The following is a 14,323-nucleotide window of genomic DNA, read 5'->3' as shown; positions in this document are numbered from 1 at the left end:
AAGGCAGGGCCTTTCCATATCCCTACTCCATTTTACAGATGGGGAAACTGAAGCCCAGGGAGGTTGAAGAAATTGCTCAAGGTCACACAGCTCGTAAGTGGCAAAAATAGGGGTGCAGGCCGGGCCTGCCAGCCTGAGAACCAGGTTCCTCCCCGCTCTGTTCATCTGCAGAGCCAGGGGCTGCCTCTCCCTACTCCCCCATCCCTGTTTGCTGCTTCCTATCTCTTCCTCCTCAGGCCTTGCTCCCGGGGTTCCTGAGGTGCTGAGCCAGCCTCTTGGGGGAGAAGCAGAGCTGTTGTGTCACGGGGGTCTCTGTGGGCTTAGCCGGCCTGGGCGCCGGGACCTGCCACCTCCTATGGCCAGGCCTTGCCTGGGTGGGCCGGGAGCTCCTCCAGCAGAGCCTTTGAGTCCCGGGACTTAGGGAGCCAGTCACAACTTCCACAGAGGCTCACAAGCCTGTGGGGCGCCCAAAGATCCATGGTCCTTTCTTCTCCAGGTGACTTTGGTCTCAGAGGAGAGTAACATCATTTTCTGCCAGGCTATCTGTCCTCTGTCACTCAGACGCTGGGGCCATGGCGACAGTCGGCTTGCTTATAATTTCTGTGGTGAATCTCTTTGTTTCTCCTGTCATTTCTGATCACTCCAGATTGAGCACAGAAATGGAGAAGGCAGGATGGGGGGGGGCTGCGCCAAAGGGGGGGCCTAACCCTGTCCTCCTGGGGACCCAGGAAGAAGGGACATCACAGGGGAAGAACATGATTATAATCAGTTCAAAGCCCACCTTTACCTCTTACTGACTGTGTGGTTTGGACAAGTGACAGCTTTTCCAAGCCTCAGTCTGCCCATCTGTAAAATGAAAATTAAGATGCCCATCTCCATGGGACGGCCTGTATCATGCGCCTGGTCCATCATACAAGTTCAGTAAACAATGGCTGAAAGGAAATGGGCTGGCCACCTTCTATCTGCCTTAAGCTGTGGAGACGCGGAGCTGGTTAGGAGAGTGGACACTTCCTTTTCCCAGAGGCAGTTTAGGATTACGGTGAAGAGTGAATCTTGAAGAATGGATGGATCCACCATCCTGTCTGGAGCGGGAGTGTACCTTGCCTGGTACATGGGCATCCCCCGTGTGCCGCGGCGTGGGGCCTGGGCGGGCGGCTCGGGGCAGTGTGCGCGTGGGCCTTCATGGGCCACACTGAGGAGGGATTCTGGACCTGGCTTATCCCACACTCTAGGTCCTGCCCTTGCTGCGTCCTGAGGGGGCCTCCGGCGTCTCCCCCAGCCCAGCCTCAGGAAAGCAGGGTGCACCCCCTGGAGTGCCTGCCCCCAGTGAGCCCTCACCCGGATACCTCGCAGCTGTCCTCCCCGCCGTGCGTCTGCCTCCTCCCTTCTACAGGTGAGGTCATGGGGAGCCTGCATGGTGGCGGGCAGGGGGCTCATTCGGGGGTGGCCGCAAGAGAATGGTGGCTGGGACTGAACTGGAGAAGCCAAGGCTGGTGAAACGGGGGTTTCTTTTCCCTCCTTCCCTCCTTTTTCTTTTTTCTTAAGCAAGAGGTAAATAAATGTCGCCCTGAGATGACAAGAGAACATTGAAGGAGATAAAAGCGTAGCAAAAGGGAGTGAGAGACCAGAAGCAAAGGACGGAGGGGCATGTGGACCATACCCCACGTGGAGGGGAGAGATGAAAGAGGAAAGAGGAGGTGGGAGCGCAGGACCGAGCGGCAGAGCAGAGGATGGGGTTGCCACGGAAACGAAAGGAGGGGAGCAATGGAGGGAAAGGAAGACAGGATGGAGAAGGCTGAGGTCTCCGGGAGGGCGGGGCCTGGTGAGGAGGAAGGGAAGCCAGGAGGGGCTCCCAGGGCTGACTCCGGCCCTGGCAGGGAAACTGAGGTCAGCAGGGGTAGAAGGCGCAACCCGGAAACCTCATTCCCCGCCCAGAGCTGGCCCGGGCCCTGGGGAGACTCCCCACCCTGCAGGGGCTGCCTCTCTCCAAGCCACCGTTTCCACAACTACACAACGGAAATGGTCCTCCCGACCCCAGAGGGCTGCCCGGAAGCCTAGAAATTGTGTGTGCCCATCACAGGGCTTGACAAAGTTCAAGCCCAGTAAATGCCCCTGTCATTCCTTCATCTGTGATTCTTATCTTCGTCCCATGAACTCGTAAGCCCAAGTTTTTGTTTGTTTTTCCCTGTGACAGGAAGCTGGTGATCTTTGGGTCCCGCAGAGGATAGTTGTTTGAAGGGCAGATGTGCTTTTTGCTTCTGGATTTGGAGGAAAGACGTGGAGTTTTCTGGAAACATGAGGCCTGCTGTCCCTTCTCCTGGGAACAGGCCCTGGTCCTGGAGCTCGAAGAGAGGAAGTCTAGGCTCAAGGGAGGAGGCTGGTTCCCACCTGGGGTTCAGCAAAGGGCCTCTTTTTTTTTCTTTGCACTTGAACATGGGTCTTCTCAAAAGGACAGTCTTCGTTCTGGGTGTGCACTCTGCTGGGAATGAGCTGCGGAAGCACACAGACGTGCTCTTTGCCCTGGCCTTGTCGGCTGTGATCTAACCGGAGTGCCAGACAGCAAGCCAGTAGTTACGTAAAGAGATAGATCATTACGATTTTTAATAAGGTCCAGGAAAGAAAAGTATTGCATGTCTAGCTTCTTAGAACTTGGGGGAGTCAGACCTGATTGGGGTCATGAGGAGAGTCAGGGAAGGCTTCCTGAGGAAGGGCTGCCCCGTTGAAAGGTGAAAGATGAGGAAGAGCATTCCAGGCAGGGGGAACAGCGTATGAAAAGGCTGTGTGCGGGCAGGTCTGTTAAAGATGAAAAAAGCCCACGTGTTTGGGGGATGATAAGGGGACGAGCAGCATGCTGGGAAGCTGCCACATGGGGAGAAACCAATCACGCTCAAGTTCTTCTAAGTCCTTGTTGGAGATGTTTGCACTTGACTGTGGGAGGAGGGCAAGTGGCTGGGGTCCTGAGCAGGGGAGCCAGGACTGTTTTAGCCTTTGAGGTCAAGGGGCAGGTGTGAGGGCCAACTCTTGAGAACTCAAGACACTTCCTGCAGGTTGGTTGAATCCCTTGCTGCCCGATCCCACCGTGCCCTCCCTCGAGGCCCCCAGGCCTTGGAAGGCAGACACCCCGGTGGGAGTGGCCACCATGTTTGTTGACATGGTGGGCAGAAACCTGCCAGGAATCAAGAGCTCTCAGGTTCGTCCCCGTGGTGGGGGGAGGGCTTGGGGCCTCGCTTCCCACATCTCTAAATGATGGCATTGGACAGGAGGGTCCACAGAGTTCCTTCCAGCCCTGCCGATGGGATTCCAAAGCCAGCCTTGAGGGTACACAGCCCAAGTGGCCGCGGTGAAGGGCCTTCAGCAGGGCCACTGTCCCGCTGTGGGAGAACCGAGCTTTCTTCCTTCGTGGTAAAGAAACAGATGCATCTGCCCAGGGAGCCGGTGGGGCATCAGGTGGGAGGCCCCGGGGCCCACAGCTTCTGGGGGCCTGGTGACTTCAGATCAGAGACACCGTATCATTCCCACACCAGCACCAAGGGGAAGCTGCCCTGGGTCCTGTGGGTAGCTCTGCAGGCGGCGTGGCATTTCTCCCATAATTTCTGCATCAGATGCTGGGGTCGTTTTTAGACAGGCTCATTTCTACAAGGATCAGAGACCCACCCACCTGACCTCAGGACAAAGGGGGTTGACGGTCAGCAAGGGATCCCCAGGCTAGAAGCAGGGGCTGGCCCCATCCAGAGAGCAGGGCTCTCCCCAGGCCCCCCTGAAGGTGCCTCAGTCCACCTCGGGCCAGGGCTCTGCTCCTCTGGAGTGTGCGTGGCCTCCTCCTCGGAGAGCCGGGCACAGCCCCCAGCCCGCCTCCCCCACCCCCCATACCTCAGGCTTGCTCAGGAGTTCTGCCCACTCGTGTCCTGGCCTGACTCCATCTCACGGTACACCTGCATGAAGTCCTTGTGCATCGGCTCCTGTGGTTGAGGGTGTGAGGCCTGATGCATAGCCGTGTTTCCCAGAGAGGAACCCGTCTGGCCTAAGCCCACTGGGGCATGGGGAGGAGCAGGCCAAGGTCTGGGTCCAGCTGCCGTGTGCACTGCTATGTGGGGGTGAGCTGTGTGGGGTAGCCCCGCGCTGGGAGTGGGGCAGGTGCCCATGGGGGGGGGAGAGGAAGGAGCCCACGCGGGGTGGGCTGTCACAGCTTCAAAAAGGTAGGGTCAGGGCGCCTGGCTGGCTCAGTCGGAAGAGTGTGGGACACTTGATCTCGGGGTCATGAGGTCGAGCCCCACGTTGGGTGTAGAGATTACTAAAAATAAGTAAACCTAAAAGGAAAGAAAATACCCCCGGAGATTCCAGGCCCAGGCACTGTGCTCTTAATCAAACGAGGCCTTTGGACCCCGTGAAGCCGGGATGTCTGCCCTCGGGAGAGTCTGAGTCTGAGAGGTCACACAGGTACAGTGGGCCCGAGGTTGTGCCTCTCGCCACGGGGACTCCATCCCTCGTTTCCTTGGGTGAAGGGGTCCCTGTGACCTCCCTCACACAGTGGCGGCCCTATGGCAGCCAGGCCCACCTCAGCTCTCAGCTTGTAAAGCAGAGGTGGGGCCCCCAGGATGAGTCTCGGTGCCTGGGGCCTAGGAGATCGAGAAGGGAAGGGCTTTCAGAACAGGCCTGTGGGAGGAACTGGCCCCACCTGTGAGGGCGTCACAGGTGGGAATAGCGCAGAGCTCGTGGGCCCGAGCCCCCGGGGACTCTGCCAGAGCAAAACCCTCTCTGTGAAGCCTGGAGTCCACCCCTGTGGAGGAGGCAGGACTGTCCCAGGGGTGAGGTGGATAAAGACACAGAAGAGCAAAGCGTCTGTGGAACTCTCAGGCAAGGATTCCCACCCGCCCCCCCACCTCCCCGGGTCTCATTCATTCATTCTAGGTGCCTCAGTAGCTATCAGCTCTTTCCTCCCCCTTCCTCTAGCCTGGTGTCTGTCCCCCAGGACACTCCCCTACGGGGCCCACTCTGCTCCCCTACAGTCACTATCCTCTGGGTGGGCCGGCTGGTGGTGAGATGATCATAAACATACAGTTATGAATCAGCGTGATTGTACCAAGTTCTCCAGAGAAGCAGAACCAGTAGGATGTATATATATATACAAAGAGAGAGATTTATTTTAAGGAATTGGCTCACCCAATTGTGGGGGCTGGCAAGTCCGAAATCTGCAGGGCAGACTGGCAGGCTGGCAACGCGGGCAGGATTTCCGTGATTCGGTCTTCAGGCAGAATCCCTTCTTCTCTGGGAAATCTCGGCTGTTCTCCGAAGGCTTCAACCAATTGGCTGAGAGCTGCTGACATTAAGGAGGGCAGTCTGCTTTACTTCAGGTCAGCTGGTTGTAGATGTTAATCACATCCACAGGATAGTTCACAGCAACATCTAGATTAGTGTTTGAGCAAACAGCGGTGCACCATGGCCCAGCCAAGTCTATAGGAAAATTAACCTGAGGCCTCAGGCTGTGGAAGAGGCCCTTGCCCTGCCCACAGGCTAAGGAATGCTTCCCTGGAGGGGGGAATCCGAAAGGATAAGGGGGTATTCACTCAGTGCCGGGGAAGGGCAGGCCTGGCAGAGGAGTCAGCCTGTGCAAAGGCCCTGAGATAGAAGACAGGTTTTGTGTGTGTGTGTACACGTGTGCATGCACACACTGCAGAGAGGCAGGAAGGCTTGATGGAGGATCAGGTGGAGCCTTCTAGCTGGGGACAACACTGAGCAGCCAGCTAAGACGTGAGGACTTTATCCTGCAGGCCATGTGGCTGAGGATAGGCTCCGGGGCCCACAACCTATACTCTAGTCCTTGCCTCACCTTCTCACTGTGTGACCTTGGACCAGTCCCCTCCCTGGGCCTCACTTTCCTTACCTGTAGAAAGAAGTGGCTGGACACAGTGTACGTGTACCTCAGGCTCTTGTGTGGTTTGTGGGTTGGAGGCGCTGTGTTGGTGGCCCAGCCACCCTGACTCCTGGAGGCGGGCTCAGCAAATCTGCCCATAGAGAAAAGGGGAAGCTGAGGCAGAGAGAGACTCGCACACTTCCCCCTTGGCCGCCACACCCCATCCCCACCCGCCCCCGCAGCACTGCCCGCATGCCCCGAGTCCAGGGAGGCCCAGGGCCGAGTCCAGGGAGGCCCAGGGCCAGCAGAAGTGAGACTCTGGCAAGGAGCCCTGAGGTTTGCACAAGACTCCAGCCCTGGCTTTTGCTTCCTCTTCCTTTCTGGGGATTCACCTTGAAGTCTGCAGTGAGGAAGACAGCCGAGGACACAGCGGGCAGTTTTGCTGCGAGTGCTCACAGCCCCGGACAGACCTGCAACTGCCTTTTCCCCTCCCCGGGCCCAGCTGCCCTCCCGCCCCACTCCAGCCTCCGCTTGTCCACACCTGGGGGGGGCAGAGGGCCCAGCCGCACCCCCTGCACGCATGGGCATGCACCCCCCCAAGTGGTGCAGCTGGTGCCGGGGGCAGGAAGGGACCCTGAGCCACATTCCAGAGGGTGCAAATGCCAGACCGAGGAGTGAGACCATCCTCTGTTCTCTACTGGGCCCTGAACTGTCTCCGCAGGGCCCCAGGCCTCAGCCCTGCCCCCACCCGGCCCCAGTGCTGCGCCCCTGCCTCCCCCCGCCCCCCAGATCCCGGTGCTTCCACTGTTAACTGAGCTCGCTCAGGGTGGCTCCTTGAGGGCTGCAACTTTATTTTGCTCTCTACTGTATCCCTACAACCAAGACCAGTACCCAGCACCTCGTGGGTACTCGGGAGCTGTGGCTGAGCCGGTGATTCAGGTGCAGGCCTGGAGACACAGCCTCTGAGCCACCTGGTGGTCCAAGGCCAAGACGAAGGGGCCAAGGGCCAAACCCGCCCTCCCAGCAGAAGCCCGGAGCACCGTGCAGCCTGTGTGGGGGACAGGCCCTGACACCTACTAGACCCTCAAGGATAGTCATTGCAGTAAACGGGTCACGGCGCATGGGGACATCCCAGAGTGGGGTTGGCAGAAGCCCCAGGGCGTTATTCCTATGCTGTCAGTTGTTTCTTGAGAGGATGTCCTGGTGGTAGAATTTACTCAAAGAATAACCTGCTGGTCACTTCCTTCCCAGGGCCCCCAAGGCAGCCCAGGCCTCCCGTGCCTTCCACCCGAGCTCTGCCCTACCGTGTGTGTTCTAGGCCACCCCGAGCTCCCCTGTCCTGCTCTCAGAGCGGGGATGCGTGGAGGGGCTCTCACTGACGGGAAAGGCTCTTCTAGAACAGTGTGGGGGGAGCAGGGGTGCTGCCGCATCTCACAGAGGGGACCCGGGGTGACAGGCAGGTAGGCCAAGGATTAACCTGCCCTCAGCCTTCCAAGAAGCCACGTGTGCTTTTTACAGACAAGGAAACCAAGACCTCGTGTGGTCAGGTGACTCGTCCAGCGTCACACAGCAAGTCACCCCTTAATGCATGTGACAAGAGTGTCGGTGTTGACAGGAACACTTAGAGTATAGCAGTAGGTGAGGTGACAGCGCTCTGGGGGCCAGGGTCCCTGCCCGGGTGGGGAAGGCCTCCTGCTGGGCCTCAGAGGGTAAGGCTTGGGGTGCTCCCCAGGGGGCTGGCCTGGGTGATGCTGGGCCCTGGGAAATAGGGCTGCCCCTCCTACCTCCCCGCCATGGCCTCCCTTCCCCGCACTCCCAGTCCCAGTCTTTAAGCTACAACCAAGCAGCTATTCTATCTCCTCTGTTTTCCTGCCTTTGCCATGTCCTTTCTCTCCACATTGGGAACCCAGGGTGCCCTGGCAGGAGGCTGAGCTGCATCCTGCCCAGATGGATGCCCCTCACCTCCTAGCGAGGCCGTGGAGAGCCCAGGAAGGCCTGAGCTCCCCTTTCTCTGGGACACGGTGGTGAGCTTTGGTTCTGAGCCCCACACGAGGGGGGGCCTTGAGGAGGGGGCGCCTGGCCCACGGTGGTGCACACCTGGCAGGCTCTCCTCCGGGCCTCGAGCTAGGGCATAAAACAGAAGGGCTGTAGCCAGTGGGGCGGAGGGTGCCCAAAAGATGACCCAGGAGGAGGAGAAATAGGGACACTGGGTTGCAGAGTATCCCCACCTTCCCACTCCTCGTTTCCGTGTCTGGTAGATGGAGCACGCATGCAAAACGCAGGTAAATTAGATTCCCTGTCTTCCTTTTCTGAGCCTCTGTCTCAACAAACAGAGCCCATCTGAAACCCACGCGCGCACACGCACACACGTGCAGCCCGCATTGCAGCCCACGTGGCTGCGCCAGCGAACGTGCACTTGCGGCGGGGGGTGGGTGTTCTGCTCGGGCAAGTGTCCGTCCAGCGCACGGGAAGAGCGGGGGTCTGACTGGCCAGGCAGGTACGGGGCTGATGCAGGGTTCCAGCAAGAAGTGCGGTCTGAGTAGAGAGCCGTGGAGGGGCTCTAGCTGCCCTGGAGGGGTCCCCGGACCAGCCGGACAGGGACAGCCCTGAGGCTTCCCAGTTGCAGGTCGCCTGGGGGCCCATGAGCACCTGCTGGCTCCTCGGACCCTGGGCACCACAGGGCAGCACCTGGGAGCCGAGGCTCAGAGCCATGACGCGACCTACCAGGTGGCACAGATTAAAGGAGCAGAGCTAGAGGCATGGGGCCCAGATGGGGCCGGGCTGTAGGGCCCACAAGCCTGGGTGCAGACCCAGCTCTGCCCTGACTGACGGGACACTCGAGCCTGTGACTGAGGCCCTGGGTTCCTGGGCTGTGAAATGGGGTGCATCCCGCCCCCACCCCCCCCATGGGGTTGTTTTTAGGATTAAATGGCTCACCTGGGACCTTGTGAGCACTCGGTAATGGGAAGCTAGCTCTTCTGCCCACATTTAGGGGTAATTGTTGGCTCCCCTGTGTCCCACGCCACGTGGGCACAAACCCCTCATGAGCAAGAACCCCGGGCAGGTCCCCTTTCACACCCAGGCAGAGGCTCCTGTCACAGGAACATTGACTCCAGCCCCAAAGTCAAAACTGCCTGCCTGCCCCCAGGGGAAGGGGACGCCTGGTTGGCCAGGGGCTGGTGTGATCATTAGGAGTGGCCCCTTTCACTCCAAAAGGTCAGTCCTAGCCCTGATGATAAACTGGACGGTGACCCGCCCCACGGGGGCCCACGCCAGACCTGCGCCCCGCTCCCGCGGCTCATCTCCCAGAGGGATGTGGCTTCTTTGCTCCCATTCACTTGAGGTCGCTGGGGGTGGGGGTGGGGGGGAGGTGCCAGCTTTGGGGCCGCGGAGGGGAGGACAGAGAGGGAGCCAACATTTGCACTCGCCACCCCACGAGCAGAGGATGCTATGGGATGTGCCTGAGCGAGAAAAGGGCAAAAGGCGGATTTGAACTCCAAACCCAGGGCCAAGTCCCGACACCGGCTGTGCTGCTGGGGATCAGTTGCTCCCTCCCTGGCCCTGACTTCAGGGAAGTCTAGAAAAAGTGCTGAGCATGTTGTTTGCTCAAACCCACAGCCGGCATGAGGGCTGCCCCTGGGTGCTGTGTCAGACTGGTGGTCTGGGGGGGCGGGGGGGAGAGTGGGAATGTCCCACCTGACCCTCTCACGAGAGCCTGACTTGAAGAATAACAGTTTAATCTTTAGTGTCCGTTTCAAGGAAGCTAAATTCCTGTCTGGGGTATTTTATTTTTAGCCGGCTTCAGGAAGGAGAAGCTCCCCTGGCCTGTGGGGGGAGGGAGATACGAGGCCCAGAGCCGGTTTCCTGAGGAAGGGCCACAGCCCGCCATGTGCCTGACCTTGACCCTGAGGTCAGAGCAGGCCGGGCAGCCAGGAGCCAGCCCAGTAATAGCTTTCCCCCTCCTATGGAGCACTTCTGATGTGCCTGCGCCGAGCCAGGTGGGCCTTGCAAGCAGGCCGAGTGTCCCAGGCCAGAGAGGAGGCCCTCCCACATGCGGGGCACACGCAGTCCCGGGGAGGCCCGGAGAGGGCGCCAGGGCCGAGGGAGGCCCGGTGAGTCCCAGAAACAGGTGCAATTTGAGGGAAGCCTGGGAGGCTGGTGGGAGGAGCCGGGAGCTCGTTGGCGCCGGTGGGAGAATCATATGCAAAGGCCCGTTACACAGACTGCGCCCCTAGGAAGGCAGGCAGCCGGTGCCCCCGGGGTTTGGAGCGGAGCGGGTGGGCGCGTTGGCTTTTTTAGAAAAACCCGTCGGGTCAGAGCGCATGCCTGCGAACCTGGGAGCCGGCTTTCGTATTCGTTTCAGACAGTGCGCTCGAACGTGTTAGCCGTGATCACGGGCCCTTCGACCAGATCACATCCTACATGGAACGCCGGTGTGCAAATCCGAGGAGAGCTGTACTTTTAATCGGCATAAATTTAGATATCTAAATGTGTAATGCTTAGCTAATCCAGAACAATCACCTGTTGTGACCCAGTCATGTAACATCGGGCTTCACAGATAAGCCGCCGAGATGGACCTTGGCACGTAATTTATGTTTGTGTGTTGCCTTGTTTTTGCTATATATATATATATATATAACATTTTTTTTTTAAATTTTCCCCCACCTCACCCCCCTTCCCGGCAATATATATATTTTTTAAAACCCAAAACACCTCACTGTACGGTCTCAAGGTCTGTGCAAAATTAATTACCTTGGGAACAAAGCCAGTGGGGCTACAGAATGGGCCGAAGCGAGGTGTAGATCACGTTTGAGAGTAGATGGGTACTCGAAAATGGATTTATAAAAGAAAGGAATCTTTATTTTTTGCAATTTTTTTTTATTTTTTTAAATTTTTTATTGTTATGTTAATCCCCATACATTACATCATTAGTTTTAGATATAGTGTTCCATGATTCATTGTTTGTGCATAACACCCAGTGCTCCATGCCGAACGTGCCCTCCTCAATACCCATCACCAGGCTAACCCATCCTCCCACCCCCCTCCCCTCTAGAACCCTCAGTTTGTTTTTCAGAGTCCATCGTCTCTCATGGTTCTTCTTATTTTTTGCAATTTTAAATCAGCGTTTTGGAGGAACTCTGGAAGGACATTATGGGGAACATAGTTTGAGAACCGCTGTGGAAATGCCACCTTCCTGTTACGGGAGGGCCGACTGAGGCCGGGGAGGGGGCAGGGCTTGTCCAGGATCCCACAGGGAATGGGGGAAATGGTCAGACACACAGAGGGCGTCCCCGTAATGACAAGTGCGTCCTGTTCCCAAGGCAGGGGGAGAAACGCGCCAGGGACAGATGCACCCCAAATTAGCCAAGCTAATGGCTACGTGCGTGTGTCTATTGTGTGTGCGGCCAGGAACCGGCAGTATTAACGCCCCGTTCTCCCCCTGCAGCGATGCCCTCCTAGCCAGCCGCCGCGGGATGGAGGGCTTCATGGACTCAGGGACACAGACGGATGCCGTGGTGGTGCTGTCCTTGGCTCAGGCCGCCGTGCTGGGCCTGGTCTCGGAAAATGAGCTCTTTGGAGCCACCATAAGCGCCGAAGCCTTCTACCCGGACCTGGGGCCCGAGCTGTCCGCGTCGGCCATGGGGGAGCCCGGGCCCGCAGGCCCCGACGTCTACCAGCTGGCCTGCAGCGGGAGGGCCCTGGAGGAGCCGGCGGAAGAGGAGGTGCTGGAGGTGGAGGCGGCCTTCGAGAAGCACACCCGGCGGAAGACGCGGCCGCCCGTGCGGCTGGTGCCCAAGGTCAAGTTTGAGAAGGTGGAGGAGGAGGAGGAGGAGCAGGAGGTCTACGAGGTGTCCGTGCCCGGTGACGACAAGGATGCCGGCCCCGCGGAGGCCCCCGCCCAGGTGGCCGGCGGTGGCGGCGGCTGCGAGACCCTGGTGCAGAGCAGCGCCGTCAAGATGATCGACCTGAGCGCCTTCAGCCGCAAGCCCCGGACGCTGCGCCACCTGCCCCGAGCCCCGAGGCCGGAGCTGGACGCGGCCCCCTACGACCCCCACTTCCCCGACCCGGCCCGGGACGGCTTCCCGGAGCCCGGCATGGCGCTGCCCGGGCCGGAGGCCCTGCCGTCCGAGTGTGGCTTTGAGCCGGCCCCCCTGGCCCCCCTGAGCGAGCCCGAGGCCGCCACCATGGAGTCCCCGGAGCCCGTGAAGCCGGAGCAGGGCTTCGTGTGGCAGGAGGCGGGCGAGCTGGAGGCCGACGCGGCCGGCTCGACGGCGGAGCGCCACAAGAAGGCCCAGCTCGACCGGCTGGACATCAACGTGCAGATCGACGACTCGTACCTGGTGGAGGCGGGCGACCGCCAGAAGCGCTGGCAGTGCCGCATGTGCGAGAAGTCCTACACGTCCAAGTACAACCTGGTGACGCACATCCTGGGCCACAACGGCATCAAGCCGCACTCGTGCCCGCACTGCAGCAAGCTCTTCAAGCAGCCCAGCCACCTGCAGACGCACCTGCTCACGCACCAGGGCACGCGGCCGCACAAGTGCCAGGTGTGCCACAAGGCCTTCACGCAGACCAGCCACCTCAAGCGCCACATGCTGCTGCACTCGGAGGTCAAGCCCTACAGCTGCCACTTCTGCGGCCGCGGCTTCGCCTACCCCAGCGAGCTCAAGGCGCACGAGGTGAAGCACGAGAGCGGCCGCTGCCACGTGTGCGTCGAGTGCGGCCTGGACTTCTCCACCCTGACGCAGCTCAAGCGCCACCTGGCCTCCCACCAGGGCCCCACCCTCTACCAGTGCCTCGAGTGCGACAAGTCCTTCCACTACCGCAGCCAGCTGCAGAACCACATGCTCAAGCACCAGAACGTGCGGCCCTTCGTGTGCACCGAGTGCGGCATGGAGTTCAGCCAGATCCACCACCTCAAGCAGCACTCCCTCACCCACAAGGTAGGGCTGCCGGCCGCCCTGGGCGGGGGCGGGGCTGCGGGGCGGGGCGGGGCGGGGCCTAGCCCCTGGCGCCTTGCCCCTCCCCCAGGGGCGTGGCCCCAGGCCTGAGGCTCCTCCCTCTCCTCCTGCCCGCCTTTCATCCAGTGCCTCCCAGAGTCCTGCTTCACATCATTTAGGGGGCAATAGAGATGGGACGCAGATGAACCTGTCTTACGTTTATAATTACATATTCATTGGGAGGAGTATTAGAAGAAAATACAATTGAAACTCAGGGTTTTTTTCTTGACAGTAAAACTTACTTTTTTGAAGTTTTTTTTTTTTAATGTTATGTTAATCACCATACATTACATCATTAGTTTTTTGTGTATTTTTTTAAGATTTTATTTTTTTAGGGTGCCTGGGTGGCTCAGTTGGTTAAGCGACTGCCTTCGGCTCAGGTCATGATCCTAGAGTCCCTGGATCGAGTCCCGCATCGGGCTCCCTGCTCAGCAGGGAGTCTGCTTCTCCCTCTGACCCTCCCCCCTCTCATGTGCTCTCTCTCATTCTCTCTCTCTCAAATAAATAAATAAAATCTTTAAAAAAAAAAAAAAAAGATTTTATTTTTTTATTTGACAGGGAGAGACACAGCGAGAGAGGGAACACAAGCAGGGGGAGTGGGAGAGGGAGAAGCAGGCTTCCTGCTGAGCAGGGAACGATGGGGGCTCCATCCCAGGACCCGACGATCACGACCTGAGCCGAAGGCAGACGCTTAACGGCTGAGCCACCCGGGCGCCCCACATCATTAGTTTTCGATGTAGTGTTCCATGATGCATTGTTTGCGTATAACACCCAGTGCTCCATGCATTACATGCCCTCCTTAATACCCATCACCAGGCTAACCCATCCCCCCCCCCAGAACCCTCAGTCTTTTTTGAAGTTTTTGAATGAACTATTGGAGGAACCCCGGCAGGTCCCAGGGAACCCAGTTGAATCACTGAAGCAGCCTACCCTCCGGGAACGCAGAGACCGGGAGGCCACAGGGCGGTGGACGAGCCGGTTAGAAGTAGAGAAGGTTTCCTTTGCTCCTTGTAATTACAAAACTGTATCAAAACCTGGGACTTACCTTTAGGAAAAGCTGGAATATATTTCATTTTTAAAAGGGAGCAGATAGAAGGAAAAATATTTGTTATGGAAAAGGACATAAACTAGGCAGAGCGGTTTGTAGGGATGGAAGGTGGAGCACACTGTCCTTGTCCACTGTGTCCCCGAGATCACTTTGACCCACTGTCCCCCACCGTCCTCTCCCTCCCCTCAGGCCACCAGCCACCCTGCCTTTCAACCACTGTCACCACCCCCTCCCAGAGGCCTTTCTGTCCAAGCAGATGGAATGAGTCCTCGTGGGTCCCACAGCCTCGCTCCGGCACTTAGCCCGCCCCATCGTTTCCACCCCAAATCCAACGAACTTCACGTTTTGCAGCTCAAGGTAGAGAGCTCCCTCGTTCCGTAAAGGCCACCGTAGGGCCACTCGGGGTCCAGCCTGTGCCCTCAC

General features: G+C 58.7%; 1 protein-coding gene across 5 annotated transcripts in view; it reads left to right on the top strand.

Moving 5' to 3' along the window:
• Positions 1-14,323, top strand: part of ZNF710 (zinc finger protein 710) — a 65,445-nt gene that overhangs the window by 42,331 nt on the left and 8,791 nt on the right. For 3 of the 5 annotated variants that reach the window (XM_036069929.2, XM_036069928.2, XM_078078876.1), the window contains exon 2: positions 11,298-12,795. In XM_036069929.2, the coding sequence (XP_035925822.1) occupies positions 11,326-12,795 (1,470 nt within the window). In that variant the 5' untranslated portion in view covers positions 11,298-11,325. Of the gene's footprint in view, positions 1-1,232; positions 1,394-7,827; positions 8,134-11,297; positions 12,796-14,323 lie in introns of those variants that run through there. The other 2 variants (XM_078078875.1, XM_078078877.1) reach the window with 2 other exon arrangements.

This window comes from Halichoerus grypus, chromosome 8 (assembly GCF_964656455.1).
Source record: "Halichoerus grypus chromosome 8, mHalGry1.hap1.1, whole genome shotgun sequence".
Taxonomy (NCBI): Eukaryota; Metazoa; Chordata; class Mammalia; order Carnivora; family Phocidae; genus Halichoerus; species Halichoerus grypus.
The sequence above is the reverse complement of the archived record's forward strand: the minus strand, read 5'-3'. Positions and strand labels throughout refer to the sequence as shown.